Below are 18304 nucleotides of genomic sequence, written 5' to 3'. Positions count from 1 at the left end.
TGGTGCCCTCTTCTGGCCTGCAGGCATACACACAGACAGAATATTGTATATATAATAAATAAAATAAGTATTTTTTTTTAAAAAGACCATTGTCCCACAGTGTGGTGGTGCAGTGGCCAATGAATCCACTGTCTCTAATTCTCAGCATCCATACTGGAACATCAAAAGGGGTCTCAGCTAACAGGGAGTCTGAGACTCCCCCCTGCAAGACTGACCTGGCTGGTCAAGGTATTTCTGGGGCCACCCTGCCAGCAGCAGCCCTTGCGCCTTAGAGGCTGGGATGACAGCTGCGGGATTTTATTCATTTCTGGATTCCCACCATATACTCATAGGCCTTGCCATTACCTAAAATTATAGGAAGATAATACTGAGGACCAGAGAGGGTAAGCGATCAGTCCACAGTCACACAGCCTCTGCCTGGAACGACTATAATCCTGGCTTTAATAGGAATTTGAGCTGCACAGGGCACTGGATTAAAAGGCAAGTAACAGCCATAACCCAGGTAGACAGGGACAAAGATAGGGAAGGACATCTAAAAAAGGGAAAAGCCCAACTTCTCCACACCTGTGAGGACTGTGGAGTTTACCCACCCATAGGTTGAGCGCCTACTGTGTGCACACTCCCGCGGGGCTCCCAGGACAGAGATGCAACCCCGTCCACCACAGCTCAGGGGAGAACCATGCTGCAATGAGAAAGGAGAAAGGGCTGCACCTTCATCTTTGTGCTCCGCAGCCTCTGGGGCTGCACTTGGCTATAAAAGGCTGATTCAGCCTTCCCGAAGGACGCCAAATCCACCCCTTGTGTATCTTCTAAGAGGAAAGCAACACACAGTCAGGGGGGAGGGGCTGGTAGCTCGGCGCTCAGCTTCTGGCAGTCCCAGAGGCATCTGGTCAAAGCATCCACCCTCAGGCACGTTACCACACATGAGGTCATCTGACCCCAGGACTGGGGACTCCGGGTAGTCCATAGCTTTAGCCTGGGAGGCTCTGCGGATTTGTGACTAGATAAGTCTCCTTCAACTGAACAGAGAAGCCGCGGGCAGGGTTCACTGCGCGGCCTCGCCTCCTTCCAGGCAGGGCCTTGGGTAGCTCTGCAGCCACTCCCCGCGTTTATTTGAGGTGGGCAGACGTGCAGCGATGAGTTAACAAGCACTTTGATGGCTGCACCAAATGCCTGCCAGCTGGAGGCCGAGCCTGTGCTTTGTAGGAGGCTGCCAGCCGGTTGGCCTTAGGTGACCCGCTGCAGGATTGGGACCCCCAGAGGCTCTGGCACTTGGGGATGTCGTCATGCAAAAGAACGATGAGAGAAACCAACGGGTAATGAATGGGTCATGCCTGTCATCCGAGCACTTGGATGCTGAGGCAGGAAGGATTCCTATAAGATTTCTTGGAGTTGGGGGCCAGCATGAGCAAGGCAGTCTCCAAAAAAAAAAAATACAAAACAGAATAAAGCTGGGCGGTGGTGCACACCTTTAATCCCAGCACTTGGGAGGCAGAGGCAGGGGGATCTCTGTGAGTTCGAGACCAGCCTGGTCTGCAGAGTGAGTTCCAGGACAGCCAGGGCTGTTACACAGGGAAGCTCTGTCTCGAAAAAACAAAAATAAAATAAAAATAAAATTTTAAATAATTAACACCAAGACGAACATCCCTAACTCTGATCATCTGCCTGTAACCAAATCGACAATTTCCTGGGTTTAGACGATTTTAGAATGCGATTTTCATTTATGGAAGCAATTTCCAGGTCCAGCGCCATTCAGCTCCCCTCCACCCCCAGCCCACCCCACCCCCAGCCCAGTGAAACCACGCCCGTAGACACCGCCCACCGTGACGTTAGGTGGCGAGACAGTGACGTCACAGACAAGGCTCCGGGCTGGCGCCGCGGAGACCGCCACGCGTCTCCATGGCAACGAAAGGGAGCGACCCCGCGGATTTCGTAAACCCCGCCTTCACAAGGGTGGGGCTGCTGATGGAACTAGTCACAATTCAGGTACGCTCCCGCGGCCACCTGTCTCTGGTGTCCCTCGGGATCCGCCGGTGGGCGGCTCGGCCTGTCCGCAAAACGCGGCAGCCGTAGTGCGGCGAACCCTCCCTTACCCACAGGCGCCGTCGCAAAACGGCGTGCCCGCCACTCGGCCCCGCCCACCGATATGGTAACGCTTTGCTCCCGTCCTCAACGTCCGCCCACTGGCAAAGCTCCGCCCCACTACCGTCACTCGCTCCTCCCACCTTAAGACCCCGCCCCTCCCTTGTGGTTAAATGCTGAGCCCACTTTCAAGCCACGCCCCCACCGTGTCGTAAAGCTCCATGCTGATCGTCGTAAAGCTCCGGGCCCTTCAAAGTGACCATGCTGATATTGTCGTAATGCCACGTTCCGCGCCTTAGGACCACGCCCCACGCTATCGTAAAGCGACGCCCCTTCCTAAAGGCCCCGCCCCGCCCTATGACGTTACACGCGCACGCCTGCCGCTGCCCGGTCGCGCCGGCGCAGTGGCCCGCGCAGGCCGCCGCCCCCCGCTGGCCGACGCTGGCGGCGTAAGGCGCGCGGGGGCTCCGCGGAGCGGGCGCGGCGGAGCGGCGGAGCCCGGCCCTCTCCGCCGAACATGCCGAGGCCGGCCCCGACAGCGCGGGAGCCGGATCGGGGGCCCGAGCCGAAGCGCGAACGTGCGCGGGGCCCGGAGCGGGGGACGCCGCTCTGCTGAGCTCGGCCGCCACCGCCCGCGGGCCCCAGGCGGGGCGCAGGTAACGTTGCGCGCGCACGGCCGGCCGCGCCCCACCCCGGCGGCGCCGGGACCCTGTGATCCCCCCCCCACTGACCTCAGATGACCCCATCTTCGCACCTGGGCGCTCACGGTCCTCACCCTGCGGTTCCCGACTGGTGCTCTGCACCGCGCGACCCCAACTTCCGGTCACCCTGCCTCAGTATCCCTCTCTCTCTGACCCCTGACTTTCAGTGTCTACTGTTTCGCAGGTTCTCAACTCACGGGCGACACTCATGCGCCCCCACTTCCGGTCGCCTTCTTCCCGCGACCCCCATTCGGCTTTAGTGTGCCCCACACTCTGACCCCACTCGTGTCCTCGCTCTCTGACCCCCCAGTTTCCTGTGTCTTCTTCCCAAGTGTTCAGACCACTTGCAAATCGCACGTTTTTCTTCATGTCCCCCCATGTCTCTTTTTGTCCCCAAACCCCCTTTACACCTGGGTCCTGCCAACTGGGTCCGGCTCCTTGTCCCTCTATCCTCCCAGCCCTCTCCCTGATGTTCGCTCTTCACATTTGTGGTCCTGACGGTTTGTTGGGGGGCTTGGGGACAGGCATTGAGGGGGGGGACCTGTTGCAGGGAGCTGCTTGGGAACTCTTGGGCCCAGCTGCCTGCGCCCTCCCCCTTCCGCTCTGGCCACCGGCTTTGTTTTCCGGAAACACACGGATCAAGGAGGGAGGGGTGAGATGTCTGAGCAGGCTGCAGGATCCCCTGCCTGTACCTCTCTGCCCCAACTTTGTCCACGTCCACGGGTGACTTTCTCACAAGGAGATAGGAACAGTGCCCTCAGGGAAGGGTCTCCTGTGCAACCTGGGCGCGACCGAGCTTCTAGGTTGGGGGCAGCTGTTTTTCATCTTGGTGGCCTCCGGATGGCAGTTTGCAGGAAGCAGCCTGGGGGTTGGTGTGTAGGTGGAGGCGGGGAGACTTGTCTGTCCTCACTGAGCTGCAGTCTGCTCGCCCAACCCGGCACCCTGAGCTCAGAAGGCTGATGGGGTCTTCCTTGGATGTCTGTGGGCTGGGGACTCTGGGAGCTGGTGGCTGAAAGCACAAAGGTCTTGTTGGTATAGGAGAAACCGCAGCTGCCCACTGGGATAGTGCTGACCTGTTAGGTGTGGGGGTGGACAACTGGGCTTTTTGCCTGCCCTGGGGGCTTTGGTCGAGCTTAGAGAAGACTGGCGCACATAGGTTTGTGAGGGGTAAGTGTGCAGTTGTCTCCAGCAGAGCTGTGTGATGTTGACTGGTGGGTTTCCCAGGAGATCACAGGCACACAGTGCCTGCCATGGGTCTCCAGGGCCTTCCCACTAATGCTGAGCCTTGGTACTTTGTTGGAAGCCAGTGGGAGAGAACCGGAAAGACTATGCAAGAAAGTAGGGGACCCCTGGAAAGGGCCAGACTCCAGAGCCCACTGCAGGCCAGTGGGGTGAGATTCAGGGCCTGTGCATCCCTATGCCAGCTGCTTGAGGATGCCTCTTGTTTGTCTGCCTTGATTTCACCTTAGGATGGTCACTTGGGCCCCAAGCATGTCCTGGAGACCAGACCAGCCCTCCCCCTGCTCCTGCTGTCTGTGGTGGAGCCCAGTGCAGACTTCTTTGAAGGACCTGTGTCTTTTCAATTATACAGTAATTGCCTCCAGCAGAAGGGAATAGGGGAGGTTCTTGGTAACAGCTTCAACATGGCCACCCCAGCTTTGGGGACCACGTGTGTTTCTGGAGAATCTGCTTGTAGGCCTGGCTGGGGAAGCGTCCTGTACAGCAGACAGGACAGAGCTGTGCTGTGGGGTGCTGGTGTCTGTTCTGCTGTGGTGCCTGCTGAAACTGCCCCAGACTCCGTCCTTCCTGCAGGGCTGGGGACCATTAAGGGACTGCCCTTACCTGTGTGGGGGCCAGACAGGGAGGAGGGAGGAAAAGCAGGATTAAGTATTGCGGTCTTTGGTGTCTAGATGGTATAGAACAGGCCAATGGCATTCTTGTTATCTGGGGGGCAGTTGGAGCCACTTGAAGGAGCCATCAGCCCAAGAGTCCTGTAGCTGGGTCTGGATGAGAAGTGGCTGGGGCTTCATCCAGATTCACCCACACTTAGAGGCCGTGTTCTTGCTGGACCCAAGCCTTGTCCTTGAAGGCCCTGGGCATCAACTTGCCAGTAAGTGCCATGAGCAATTTTCTCTAGAGCCTGTTGGTTGGCACTGGCACAGCCCTAGGCATGCGACTCCCAGTGTGTCCACACTCAGCTGCGAGCTGGTGGGCCTGTGGGCTGTGCTACGGCATCCATGAGGTGGTCATGGCGCCTGGTTTATAGAGGGGTGACTTGTGTTAATAATCCTGGGGACAAAGGACATGCTGGATGACTCCAGGAGGGATGTTCCCCGAGGGAGTTCCTGTCTGCGTGACCCTGTGGGTCCCTCTGGTATGCTATCCACTCTCTGTGACCTTCGCTACTTCCAGAGGCTGGGCAGCTGCACCTGTGTTGTCCCCATCCTGGTCCCCAGGAGGCATCAGTCACTCTGGAGGCACAAAAGCAGGGCTTGACCTCAAGGTGTGGTGTTGGGGAAACCTCAGCAGGTCTCCTGGAGCGTTTGGATGGCCACCTGTCACCTGAGGAAACAATCTGGCTATGGCACTCGGGTGGGCCACGATCCCACGGCCTGCAAAGATGTAGGACCAGTAGACCCTAGTCCTTACCTCTGTATGCTCTGTCCCATGCATGGTCACCAGGAGGCTTCATACTGGGCAGAGGGCACAGGACACCTGGGACGCATAGCAGTCAAGAAGCCGAGACTGGGAGCCACAACTGTTACATCTGCCTATGTGCCCTCTCTGGCCCCATGTCATGTCCACGGGGCCCTCAGAACCCTCCTGGGAGACAGGAGTCACTAGTCCCAGTCCTGCGGCCAGGGCACAGCCTGAGGACAGAGTGATGTTTGGGTTTCACAGCCTCTGCTCTCCCATCAGAGGCCAGGTGTTGTGGGTGGGCCTCCTAGTCTTTCCTCTTGTAAAGAGGCCCCACACTGGGGAAGTAGTCTGTTCCCCTCCTCTGGAACAGGCCTCCAGGTTGCCTGGGGCCTCCTGCCCACAGCCTTACCCCTGGGGACAGCTCTGTGGCATGAGGCTGCGACAGATTGAGGTCACATCCTGTCCAGTGGCAGCGTGCAGCCTCACGGGAGTCCACAGTCAAAGCCAGGAACAAGGTTGTCCCTGTATGGGGCTGTGCAGACCTGTGCAGGACCCTAGGTCTGGCTGGGCCTGGGGCCTGGAAGTGGGAACTTCCAGCTGGGAGGGCTACCAGCCACTGACTCCCTAGAGACTCCCTAAGGGCGTGCCACACCTGGCTTGGACCCAAGGGGGCAGAAAAGCCATCTTTTTTTTTGTTTTGTTTTAGATTTGAGAGACAAGGTCTCAAGTGGATTAGGATGCCTTGAACACCTGCTCCTGCTTCCGTATTCTGAGTGTGGGGTCCTTGTGCTTGGCTCTTGATGCAGGGTCTTGTGTGTCTCAGGTGTGCTTGTGGAGGTCGGGGCAACTTGGAATTGGTTCTCTCCTTGAACGGTTTTGTTTTTTAGGACAGGGTCTCTCTGTAGCCCTGGCTCTCCTGCTCTCAGAGATCCCCCTGCCTCTGCCTCTCCAGTGCTGAGATTAAAGGTGGCACCACCACCGGCGAGCTTTTTTTTTTTCTTTGACAATAGGGGTCTCTAGCCTTGCCTGTCCTGGAGCTTGCTGGTAGACCAGGCTGGCCTCCTTCCACATTAATGCAGTTTCCAGAGGTCGAACTCAGGCTGTTAGGTTTTCACCAAGCCCTTTACCCACTGAGCCATTTCACCCGCCATTTTCCACTTGAGATGGCAACTCTGTAGTCCAGGTTGGCCATGAACTCACCACGTAGTCCAGGCTGGCCATGAACTCATGCCTGCCACAATTACCTGAATGCTGGGACATAGGTTTGTGGCACAACACCCAGCGAAAGTGTTGTTGAGCTCACATCTCAGGTAGCCTAGGCTGGCTAATGTGTAGCTGAGGATGGCCTTGAACTCCTTGACTCCTGGGATTTTGCTCCACGCACGTTCTCCTGGGGTTACAGTGAGAAAGATTGGAGCACTCCTGGGAGAGCTAAAGAAAACCCTAGCACAGGTGCAGGCCTGTAAGGGTCTTCAGGTGTTTATACAGGTTGGGGGGCAGGTGCAGGAATCAGGACCAGAGGGTTGGATGTGCCACGAGCCCCCAGAGTCCGCAGTTGCCCCAGGCACAGAGGGACTGGGATCAGAGTGACTGGGTTCCACAGAGCTTGCAAGTGGCTTGCAGCCCCAGGCGCTGGCCTGTTCTCTTCCAGTTACCATGCTGTGGCCTGTGCTTCCTGTGGAGGCATACCCCGGTGGGCTCCTGGGAAATCTGCATACTGCATACAGCCCTTGGCCATTGAACTACGCCCCTAAGAGGAGGCGTGGCATGGGCAGGGCCTCTAGGACAGACTACGCCCCTCGGGGTGGGTGGCTGTGTGCATCTAGCCCGTGCCTCACCTGGTGCTAGGCCCTCCACACACTGTGTGAGCCTGGACAGCTCTCCCCCACCCCTTAATAAAATGTCAAGACCAAGCATGGTGGCTCATGCCCGTCTTCCCCACACTTAGGAGGCAGCTAGGGTAGAAGTGCTGCCTAAACTCAGCTCCCCAGTACTCAGATGCCACCTGTGGGGCCAGGGCCTTACAAGGAGCTGGTTGTGCTAGCTAAAGTGGCAAGCTGGGATTCAAATGCGAGATGGCTCGGTAGCAGATGGAGAGTTAGTTAGGAAGATGCGTGTGCACGTCGGTCTACACTGCTCGTGCCTGAGACTGCAGAACTGCAGGTCCCAAGCTGTTCCTGAGAACCACCCCTGAGAGGCCTTGGTGACTGTTCCTGGTGACAGTTGGGGAATTCCCAGGGGACAAACCCCCTTTACCCCTGAATCTCCTGCTGGGCAGGAGCCTACGACTGAGTTGTCCTTTGTAGCGTGGGTTTGATCTGAGCCCCACTGGAGCTGGTGGTCCATGTGATCATTTCCTGTCATAGTATCCGGGTGTTGTGGGAAGCACGCAGGCCTCTGCTGTAGACCACAGTCCGTACCTGTACACAGCCGTGCGTGGGCTGACGCCAGCTTTGTGACTTTAGACGGGTCTGTGAGTGCTGGGCAGCCCCCATGGCCCATGGTTTCCTGAGAGCAGAGTCACCCTCACCGAGACCTGGGTCAGGAGGTCCCACAGTCAACCAACTCCCAGTGTAGAGGGTACGAGACCCAAGGTCTCAGGAACTGACGCCGTCTGCTCTCCTGTAGAGGGTGTTATGTTCTGTCGGGAGCAGGAGGGAGGCTGTGTCCCTCCTGCCCGTCCTCGCCTTCAGTCACTCTTTCTGTAGTTTATGCTGTAGAGCTGTCTGGGTGTCAGACACAGCAGGGCAGTGGTTGATTCTTTGCCCATAAGGCATGCATACTGATTGTCAGGCCTGTGCGCGCCCAGCTTCCGACAATTCCATGTATCAGCGCGTGTCCAGTGTGTGAATGTGTGTAAGCATGGCGGATATGGTGGTATGCGTGGCTGGGGTTGGCCATCTCTGAAGTCTGTTGATGGGTCCTCCCAGATGGTCTCCCAGTGCTGTGGTCCAGGCCCTCAGCCCTTTTCTGAGGACTGTCAGCCCAGGTGTTGGTGAGCCCCCACACTGGCTGGGGCTGCACAGAAGCACGCCCACCAGCACAGTGGCTCCATCCACTCATCCCCAGATCATCTCTCTGCATCTTTAGGGATAATGATGCAGGAGCAGGTGAGCTGTGATGGTATTTGGGTACCTTTCTCTAAAGACAAAGTACTGAGAAATCTGGCCATTGCATGGGCCTGTGTAGGACTCGTCCCCCGCTCCCCCCCCCTTCCCATCAGCCTCATGGCGCAGACATATATATCTGTTTTGGTCATCAGATCCCAACTTAATGCATAGCCCCCACTGCCCACTGGCCAGGTAGCACCACACCTTGTAGGCCACGCTCCTTTCCTTTCTTGGTTTGAACCCCAAGTTTCTTCAGCTGTTTTCCAGGACTCGGTGCTGGGGAGTCCTGGTGTGTCGCAGCCTGGGTCTGCAAGAAACAGGCACGTTGGACTGCCACTCAGGTGCAATATCTTCAGGGCTGCAGCCAGATCCCCACCCTCTGCAGGACTCCCATGGTGGGTGTTGTCCCTGCTTGTCCCCTCAGCTGGGCACCAGGTCTAGCTTGGAAACTCCCGGTGACGTCAGCTAGGGACTGTGACATCACTGAGTGGAGATGCAGGGAAGGGGCTTGGGGCCTCCAGCAGAGAGCAGCCGGGGTCCCAGCAAGATGGGGGACCCCAAAAAGAACAGGGCAGGTGCGTGCTGGGGCCTTGCAAGGAGGGGTGTGTCTGGTGGGAATCCAACCTGCTGTCAGCCAGCTCCCTGAGTGAGTGCCCTGCAGCTGACCTCCAGCCTAGTCTTGCGCAGGCCAGTCCAGCGTTAACCCTGAGCCTGGGCTCACCCCTGGGGACAGCCTGGGCTCTGGGCCTTGTGGGTCCTCCCAGGGAGGCTTTATTTAGGGCTGGGAAAGCTTGCCTGTCTTCCTAGGTCTATTTTTAGCTACAGACTTCATCCAGAGCCAAGGCTAGCGGCACTTCCTCTTCTCTGGGGTCCCAGGTCACTCTTCACATGCTCAGGTGTGCCTGAGACACAGCTGCTTGTCACCAGGTTGTCTGTTCCACTGACCCTCGGTGTTGGAGTGACAGCTGTCTGTGGTGGCGTCCTTACTCTCTTGGGTGTCACAGACTGCCACATAGCCCATGTCTGCATAGCTGTTCTTGTGAGAGGAGCAGTGGCAGATTGGTGCCGCGTCCACTCAGGATAGGGGCAGCCTACTTACCCATAAACACCGTGGTTCAAGGGCACAGTAGTGTTGTGGGGCCTGCTTCTTCCAGCCTGCCTGCTTTGAGCCCGCCATTGCCTGGTGTCCTGTGCAGTGCTGTGGATGCCCGTTCCCTGCATACCCTAGTTGGCCCCAGGGTGGTCTGCACTGCCTGTGCTGCTGGCTGTGCAATTGATGTTGTCACCTAGGTCTTGCCCACCAGACACCATAGGTGGGCAACGGAGTGCGGGGGTCACATTTGTGTGGTGAGTCCTAGGCTAAGGCTTCTGTGCCTGTGACAGGCAGCTCTTCAGGTCACAGGTTTGCAGCTGCCCAGCCATGCTAAGGAAGACACAGCGGCCTGCCTCGTTCCCTTAGATTAGCGCTGTCTGTCTCCCAGGAGAAAGTGGCACTCTGCCACTGCTAACTCCTGTGGCCCCTCCGGCCTGAAGAGACTCAGCCTCATCTGGGTACCTTTCTCTCTAATCCTTGGAGTGGCCCTGCTGCCTCTGGTGATCTGGAGTGTCCCATGTCCTTGTGGTCCCTAACATTGGTGTCTTTACCAGTCCTTGCATTTGACACAGCCAGGTGTCCATGCACTAGGTCTCCTGATGTCACTCACTGCCCCTGCTCAATGCTGCCTGCTTTGTCCAGCTCTCCATGCTGCTGGGCCCCATGGTGGGACTTCACCTGCCCTCTGCAGAGGTGCACTTGGGAAAGGCGGGGGACAACTGGCTCCCCAGGCTGCTCTCTCAGTGTTGGTGATGTTCTGTCTGGGGCTTAAGGGGTGTGGAGGTCTGAACAGGATGAGTGCTGGAGGGAAGGCTGCTTTTTGTAGATGTTTGCACCTTTCTAAGTGATCCTTTCTCTCCCGAGTACATGAGCCCTGGCATCCGTGCAGGGATGCTGGGGTGGGTGCTAGACCGAGAGTGCCTCTCTGTGTGTGCAGCCCTTACAGTTCTCTGTGTTTACTTAGCGTGTGCTGATGGGGAGAATGGATGAGGGAGGAGATGGGGGTCACCAAATTCCCCACTAAGCCGTCATCTTGCTGACCTGTGATAATGTTCTGGGAGCAGGGTGAGCTCCTGGCCCTCCTGCCTCTGATCCTGCGTGTTGAGACAATGCTGTACATCTCTGCATTGGGATGCTGTGTTAGGATGCTCAGGCTTCCTGCACATTAGGGAGGTGCTCTGCCTGCCGAACCTCAGTGAGGTAGCCATGGACGTCATGGCGATCATGTGGACGCAGAGGCTCTGGAGGGAGTATTCGGAGTGACAGTTGCCCAAGTGTGCCCCTTGCTGGGTGAGAGTGAAAAGTAGATGGGTTTTCTGCCATGTAGCCTTCATCAGACTCAGCTGGCCTCTGCCCTCCTCTCCTCCACACTTGCCCCTGGTGGCACACGGGTCTCGTGCCACAGTCTTCCTGGCAGGCCGTCTGCTGCCTCCCATGCTCTTGAGAGTCAGTGTCCTGGTGAGGAGAGGGCAAGAGGAGCGGCCTAGCCGTCAGGAGCTCCTCCCCATGGCATCCATAGTGAGGAGGGGGATGCTTCCCCCAGGTGCTGGGCTTTTGTGGGTGTCCTCGGTGGAGTGCAGATCCTGGGTAGCCTGTGGTGTAGCTGTTGGCATTGTAGAGCCCCACCCCTGGTTTCTTTGAGTTCCCTTTATCTTTAGGAGAGGCCCCTGCTACATACCCAGGAAGGAGGTTAGACTTTTGCACTGGGCAGCCAGGCTTACTGCCCAGGGTTTCCTTATGCCCCTCTGTGAGGAGGTGCTGTCAGTGAAGGCTCAGAATGATACGATGGCCACAACCCAGCGGAGCGGTGTGTAAATAGAAGTCAGCAAACAGACACATGACCACCGCCTAGATGGTGCTGGGCGGGGACCCCAGTGCATGGGGATGGGATGCTGGGGGCACTGAGCAGGAAAGCAGGCTGGCAGCCCCTCCAGATGTGCCCCAGGAGCACATACAGCTGCACGTGGCCTGGTGGGTGAGAAACCCCTGCATGAGTACTTGTGTTAGAACACACTTGTGAATTCATCTCTCAGAGTCGCAAACCCACGGCCTGGGCAGCGGCTCCGTTGCTGAAGTGTTCACCTTGAGAGTCTGGAGATCTGGTGACTCTGCACCCACATAAAAAGCAGGCTGGTAGATCTCTGAGATCGAGGGCAGCCTGGGCTACTCAGTGAGCTCCTGGCCAGTCTAGTTCTGGGGCTAAGAGATGCAGGTCAAGCAGGGTCGGCACCCACTGCCTGGAGCCCTGTCAAGCCTTCCCTGTTCACCCAGCATTGTGTGCCATGTGCCTTCCCACCTGCATGACTGGAGTCCCATCCCCTGCCCTCTTAGGGACACCGTCTGCTCTGCCACCTGCCACTGTTCCTGTCTTGTCAGCCCTGGTGTTACCTCTTAGCCTGGATCTGGCTTCCCTTTCTTGCTTTAGGTTTCCAAGGGGCCTGTGCCACTTGATGGCACAGCCATGTGGCAAGTAGGGCACATGGCTAGGCTTCTGCCAGCCTTTGCCTGGTCACACCACAGTAGCCTTTGTTGCGATCTCTGTCCGCTAACCCGTGTCTCTGTTTCTTCACAGTGGGGCACCACGAGATTTAAGGCGGTGGGACCTGTTGGCAGAATGTCTTCTCTCTCTGCAAGTGACCCTGAGGCCACCAAGATGAGCACTGCAGCCGGGCCTGCAAGCACACCCGGGTGTCAATAGCCGGGAGCCAAGGGGCCACCAGGCGCAATGGTGTACTAGGCCGGGCGCGAGCTCAGGTTTCGCACTCGGATCTCACGGCAGAGTCACCGTGGAGAGGCCAGGGTACCACAAACTTATGGATTTTGACAAGAAAGGAGGGAAGGGGGAGTTGGAGGAGGGCCGGAGAATGTCCAAGACTGGCACAAGCCGGAGCAACCATGGCGTCCGCAGCTCGGGGACCAGCTCAGGGGTCTTGATGGTGGGCCCCAATTTCCGGGTTGGCAAGAAGATAGGCTGTGGGAACTTCGGAGAGCTTCGCCTAGGTAAGTCCTACACTCTTTGGTCTGTCACTAGGTTTTGTGGTGGTTGCCTGCAAGCGGCTGGGTGGGCGGAGTCACAGCTTCCCGGCCTCTGGCTCCTGAGCTGCAGAGACCAGTGTCTAACTGCTGCCTGGTCTGCAGGGCTAGTGCTGAGCCAGTGTGCCTCCCTCTTAGGCGGCTGGCCCCCGTTCGCAGCAGTGCCCGGGAGTCCAAAGGTCCCTGGAACTGTCACATCCTGGCCCTGTGTAGGTTAGAGAAGACCTATGTGCAGGCACTCATCCCAGTCCAGCTCCTTAAGATAAAAAAGAAACACCAACCTCGTGCCAGCTCAGGTCCCGATGTCACCTGGAAGCGGGCCTGGGGAGGAGGTGGACCTTGCTGCAAAGGCAGATAGCTGAGGGCCAGAACACAGTGGCTGTCATTCTCCACTCCTGACCACTCATCAGCTGACACGTGCCATTCAGTCAGCGAGGGCACTGATGTGGGGCACAGCTGCCCTGTGCACAGCTGTCCCTTCCTCTCCCGTGGGAGGGTATTGGTGGGTGTTGCACTTACTGGCCTGTTCAAGGCCAGCTAGGACCCCATCTGGGTAAGGGCCTCCGCAGTCTGCAGCCGCAGGTGTCCCCAGGCCTGGCTGAGAATAGTCCCTCCGCTGTGATGGGTATGCCAGACCGCAGCCCTGAACACTCAGCCACACACATGGGCAAGTATGAGGACACTTTAAAGGACCCCTGGCCTCAGGCAGTTGGGGTGGCCGTGCACCACCTCAGGTCTCTGTACAGATCTGTGTCGGGGCTTGGACAGTGTGAGTTAAAAGGTTTTCCACTGCAGCCTGTGCAGGAGCCTGTCTATGGGGTGTGTGCTATGTGCTCCCGTGCTGACTGCACCAGCCTGTGCAGCTTGACCTCTGTTGGAGTCCAGGGTCAGCGAATACTGTGAGTGCAGGTTAGGATGCAGTGGTGATGTGAGCCAGTGCCTTCCCTCTCCCCCAGCTCTGAACTAGCTTTACATCACTCGGTACTGAGGGAGGCCAGCCTGGCAGCACATCGAGAGCTCGGTTCCCTCCCCATGCCCCACAGAGTTAGAATAAGCTGCACGGGTGTTCGTTTCCCTGGTGAGTATGGGGTGCCTCTTGCCTGAGCCCCCATCGTCTTCCCATGTGGAGCTACCCTGGCCCGTACTCAGGTGTCTGTCTGGCCTGGGGCCACTGAGCCCCTTGGATCTGTAGAGATAACTGTTCATTAAATGGGAAAATTGAAGCCCTATGTCTGCGCAACTTTCTTCCTCTTATGGGGCCATAGTCCTGTCCCCTGTCCTCCTTTTTCTTTTTAGACAGGGTCCCACTGACCTGGAGCTCACTGTGTAGACCAAGCTAGCCAGAATCCACAGGTACCCACCTGCCTCTGCTTTCCCAGTGCTGGGATTAAGTGTGTACTACCATGCCCAGCCCCCCCCATGTTTTGTTTTGTTTTTAAAAAAGAGTTTTTTTTCAAAATTCTTGTTTTATGTGTATGGGTGTTTTGTATGCATACCTACGGAAACCGGAAGAGGGCACTGGGCCCTCTAGAATTAAGGTTAGGGACTATTGTGAGCCCCTGTGGGTGCTGGGCCCCTGGACCCAGGTCCTCTGGAAGAGCAGCTTTTCCTGCTGAGCCGTCTCCACAGCCCCGCCCACGTTTAAGGAAAAGTCTTAATGTGTATATATGTTGGGAGCAGACATGCCAGACCCTGTGGGTCAGAGGACAGCTCTGGGAGTCCCGTCCTCCCCCTCCCCCGCGCGGTGGTTGTGGGAGCTTGAGCTTGTCAGCTGCAGCCAAGCTCCACACCGAGTCTCCCACAGCAGAGACGGGAATGCCACAGAGGAAAAGTGACCTGTGAGAGCCACAGTCCAGGGAAAGTGGGCAGACTTAGGCCCTCCCAGGTGACAGCTGACCTCGCTGTTCTTGCAAGAGACAGCCATTGTGAGGTGGAGGGGTGGGGACCAGACCTATGGAGACATGGACCATCACTGCGCCTCCTCTTGGAAGAAGCTTGATGGCGCTGCGCCTTACACAGCCTGGGGCACTCTGGTGGGTCACAGGTGGTGGCAGGCTGTCATAGAGGGGCCCTGATGGCAAGCACATGGTGGCTGGTGGTGATGGAGACGTCCAGGAGAACCAGGGCAGAGGGCTGCGCCATAGCTGGTGGCTGGCTATGGCTGGGAACAGAGGCAGTTGTGGGCACAGCTGCTGTGGTAGGAACGTCTTTTCCCTTCAGGGGTGGCAGGTGTAGCCACTGGGGTGTGACCCTGGAGGTGGCCTTTGTGACTAGTGATGCTGAGGTAAACATGGATGTTGGAGATTGGGGTAAGGTCTGCCTGGGTGTGGCAGATGTGACCCCTGCAGGAGAGGCGAGCGTGGAGCAGGTCCTACTGCTGGATTCACAGTAGACCTCTCCCCGGGACTGCATACAAGCAGTGAGGTGCAGTGCAGGGATTCCTGGGAAGCTGGGAGGGGGTCTAAAGCTTCTGTGGAGTGTGCTGTGGACTGGGTGGGGTGGGCTCCTTAGCCCACAATCCTCATGCTTCTTCTGTTGACCCTCCCCCAGGAAAGAACCTGTATACAAACGAGTACGTGGCCATCAAGCTGGTGAGTGTACCCTACCCTGCCCTGCCCTGCCCTGTCAGGCCGAGCATCCCAGGCCCAGAAGGAGGGCCTGGGTAACTGTCCCCTGTCCTGCAGGAGCCCATCAAGTCCCGGGCCCCGCAGCTGCATCTGGAGTACCGCTTCTACAAGCAGCTTAGCACAGCAGGTGAGGCCGGCATGGGGGGGCATGGGCACTCGGTGAGACTGACACAGGGTGTGGCCCAGGCAGGGGCTCCAGGTGTCCAGCACGCGTGTTTCCTCCGCAGAGGGCGTCCCTCAGGTCTACTATTTTGGCCCGTGCGGGAAGTACAATGCCATGGTGCTGGAGCTGCTGGGGCCCAGCCTGGAGGACCTGTTCGACCTGTGCGACCGCACCTTCACGCTGAAGACGGTGCTGATGATTGCCATCCAGCTGGTGCGGAGGGGTGGAGCTGGCGGGCGGGGTGGATAGGCGGGGCAGGGCCTGGGCGCTGAACCCAGGTCCCCGCAGATCACACGCATGGAGTACGTACATACCAAGAGCCTCATCTACCGCGACGTGAAGCCAGAGAACTTCCTGGTCGGGCGGCCGGGCAGCAAACGGCAGCACGCCATCCACATCATCGACTTCGGGCTGGCTAAGGAGTACATCGACCCTGAGACCAAGAAGCACATCCCGTACCGGGAGCACAAGAGCCTGACGGGCACGGCGCGCTACATGAGCATCAACACGCACCTGGGCAAGGGTGAGCCGCGCTGCAGTGGGGGGATGGGGTGGGGCCCGGGGCTGCGCTGAGCCTGTGCTGTCCCCGCAGAGCAGAGCCGCCGGGATGACCTGGAGGCGCTGGGACACATGTTCATGTACTTCCTGCGCGGGAGCCTGCCCTGGCAGGGACTCAAGGTGGGCGGGGACTCCCGGGTGGGGGAGGGGCGCGGGAATGGGCGCTGACCCTGACCACGCTCACGTCACGCAGGCCGACACGCTGAAGGAACGCTACCAGAAGATTGGTGACACCAAGCGCGCCACGCCCATTGAGGCTCTGTGTGAGAGCTTCCCGGGTGAGGAGCCCACGGCGATGCCCCTTGGCTCCGTCCCACAGTGTGGCCATGGCCACACCGCAGACTGAGCTGCCCATGTGACCACGCCCCTGGCCCTTGTCTTTTCGCAGAGGAGATGGCCACCTATTTGCGCTATGTACGGCGCCTGGACTTCTTTGAGAAGCCAGACTACGACTACCTGCGGAAGCTCTTCACCGACCTCTTCGACCGCAGCGGCTACGTGTTTGACTACGAGTATGACTGGGCCGGGAAGCCCCTGGTACGTGGAGGTGATGAGATACCCTCCGGTTAGAACTCACGTGCGGGTGCGGTGTGGGTCTGCAGGTGCGGGGACACCAGGTCGGGAGCCCCTATCCCCACGGTGTGCAGGAGCGCCGTGGGCGGGAGCTTCCATAGGAGGGGCCATCCTCCAGAGGGCGCGGGTCAGGAACTGTCCTGACTCTGCTCTCGCAGCCGACACCCATCGGCACCGTGCACACCGACATGCCCTCCCAGCCGCCTCATCGTGACAAAGCCCAGCCCCACACCAAGAACCAGGTGAGGGCCGGCTGGGGACTTGTCCTGGAGGGGACGGAGGCCAGTGACGCAGGGTGAGCAGGGGTGCTAGCCTGGTACCCGCTGCCCTTCCAGGCACTGAACTCCACTAACGGAGAGCTGAACGCCGATGACCCCACCGCGGGCCACTCCAACGCCCCCATCGCGGCCCCCGCAGAAGTAGAGGTGGCGGATGAAACCAAGTAAGGCTCTGTCACTGCCATCTTCTACTCATCACGTGCCGCTTCCACCCCTACGTCACCTCTCCCGAGTTTCTCGAGTTACCCCCACCCCATATCAGTGTCTTGTCACCTCTGTCCCCTTATCCATCCCCACTTTGTCCCTTTTTTGTTCGGGGTTTTTTGTTTGTTTTTTTCGAGACAGGGTTTCTCTGTGGTTTTGGAGCCTGTCCTGGAACTAGCTCTGTAGACCAGGCTGGTCTTGAACTCACAGAGATCCACCTGCCTCTGCCTCCCGAGTGCTGGGATTAAAGGCGTGCGCCACCACTGCCCGGCCCCACTTTGTCCTTTTAACCCCCCCCCCCCCCAGGTGTTGCTGCTTCTTCAAGAGGAGAAAGAGAAAATCCCTGCAGAGACACAAGTGAGGGTGGGTGCAGCGGCTGCCGAGATCCCCAGGGCGGTATCCAGGAGGCTGGCAGTGTCCTTGGTGGCATGGGGCTCTTTGGCCCGACTGCAGGCATCATCTTCGGGGGTTTGGGGCCACTTCCTTCACACAGGACTTTGGCTGAAATCTCTACGCCCATGTCTCGTCCCCTTTGAGAGCATTAACTATTTAAAACCAGGAGAGAAGCGCCGCGCTGTCCCCGCTGCGCCCCCATTAGCTCATAAAGTCCAGCTTGTCCCCTCGATCCAAAGGCCGTTTTCTCGAGTGGGGCAGGCCCGGGGCCTTGAGGCCTTGGCCACCAGGGGGGGGCGCGTGCGCTACCACAATGCTGCACCAAAGCTGGGGTGGAGCGCGGGACGGTCACCATGCAGGGACTGGACTGGGCCCCATGGAGCCAGGGCGGCTGTGACCTGTGTCTGCGTGCTGGGCCCACGGGACAGAATCGCCTTAATGCCCGACCTGGGGCAGCAGAGAGGCGGTCCCCATGGGAGAGCCAGGCTGTGGTCGCGGGAGCTGAGTTCTTGCTTTACAACATGTACAGAAATGAACTTATGTTTCTCCGGCGCTTCCTTGAAGCCATAGAGTTTAGGGGCTTTTTTTAAAAAAAGAAAAAAAAATTAAAAAGAAAATGAAACCATCCCCAAGCGTGGGCCTGGTCTTTGTAACCCATATAGGACATTCAGGTCTAGGGACAAGAGGATCCCTGCTGGCTCACTGGAGTCCTGGAGGAGCTGGGCGCCAGCTCATTCCAGGAAGGATGGAAGAGGCTGTGGGGACTGGGTAGGGCAGAAAGGCTGCTGCACCCAAGTCTGTGTTAATCAGCCACTCTGAGAGCATTGTGCTGCTGCAGAGGGAAAGGCT

General features: G+C 58.2%; 1 protein-coding gene across 1 annotated transcript; it reads left to right on the top strand.

Annotated features, from left to right (window-relative positions):
* Nucleotides 1-2598: 2598 nt before the first annotated feature.
* Csnk1g2 (casein kinase 1 gamma 2) lies at nucleotides 2599-18082 on the top strand. The gene is made up of 12 exons (XM_075975453.1): nucleotides 2599-2738; nucleotides 12199-12626; nucleotides 15210-15250; nucleotides 15344-15413; nucleotides 15514-15662; nucleotides 15738-15972; nucleotides 16042-16127; nucleotides 16201-16285; nucleotides 16396-16544; nucleotides 16739-16822; nucleotides 16916-17022; nucleotides 17369-18082. Exons 2-12 carry the CDS (start codon nucleotides 12440-12442, stop codon nucleotides 17421-17423), a joined length of 1248 nt encoding a protein of 415 aa, XP_075831568.1. The 5' UTR covers nucleotides 2599-2738; nucleotides 12199-12439; the 3' UTR covers nucleotides 17424-18082.
* Nucleotides 18083-18304: the final 222 nt, after the last annotated feature.

Source organism: Microtus pennsylvanicus, chromosome 6 (genome assembly GCF_037038515.1).
Source record: "Microtus pennsylvanicus isolate mMicPen1 chromosome 6, mMicPen1.hap1, whole genome shotgun sequence".
In the NCBI taxonomy this organism is placed as follows: domain Eukaryota; kingdom Metazoa; phylum Chordata; class Mammalia; order Rodentia; family Cricetidae; genus Microtus; species Microtus pennsylvanicus.
This window is presented reverse-complemented; position numbering and strand designations above follow the sequence as displayed.

What these genes read in the sequence shown, in the direction of transcription:
- Csnk1g2 (XM_075975453.1), top strand. Translation starts at nt 12,440, where the DNA reads ATGGATTTTGACAAGAAAGGAGGGAAGGGGGAGTTGGAGGAGGGCCGG. An exon ending in TGATGATTGCCATCCAGCTG is followed by an intron (nt 15,663 to 15,737) that starts GTGCGGAGGGGT and finishes AGGTCCCCGCAG; the next exon opens with ATCACACGCATGGAGTACGT. An exon ending in CAACACGCACCTGGGCAAGG is followed by an intron (nt 15,973 to 16,041) that starts GTGAGCCGCGCT and finishes CTGTCCCCGCAG; the next exon opens with AGCAGAGCCGCCGGGATGAC.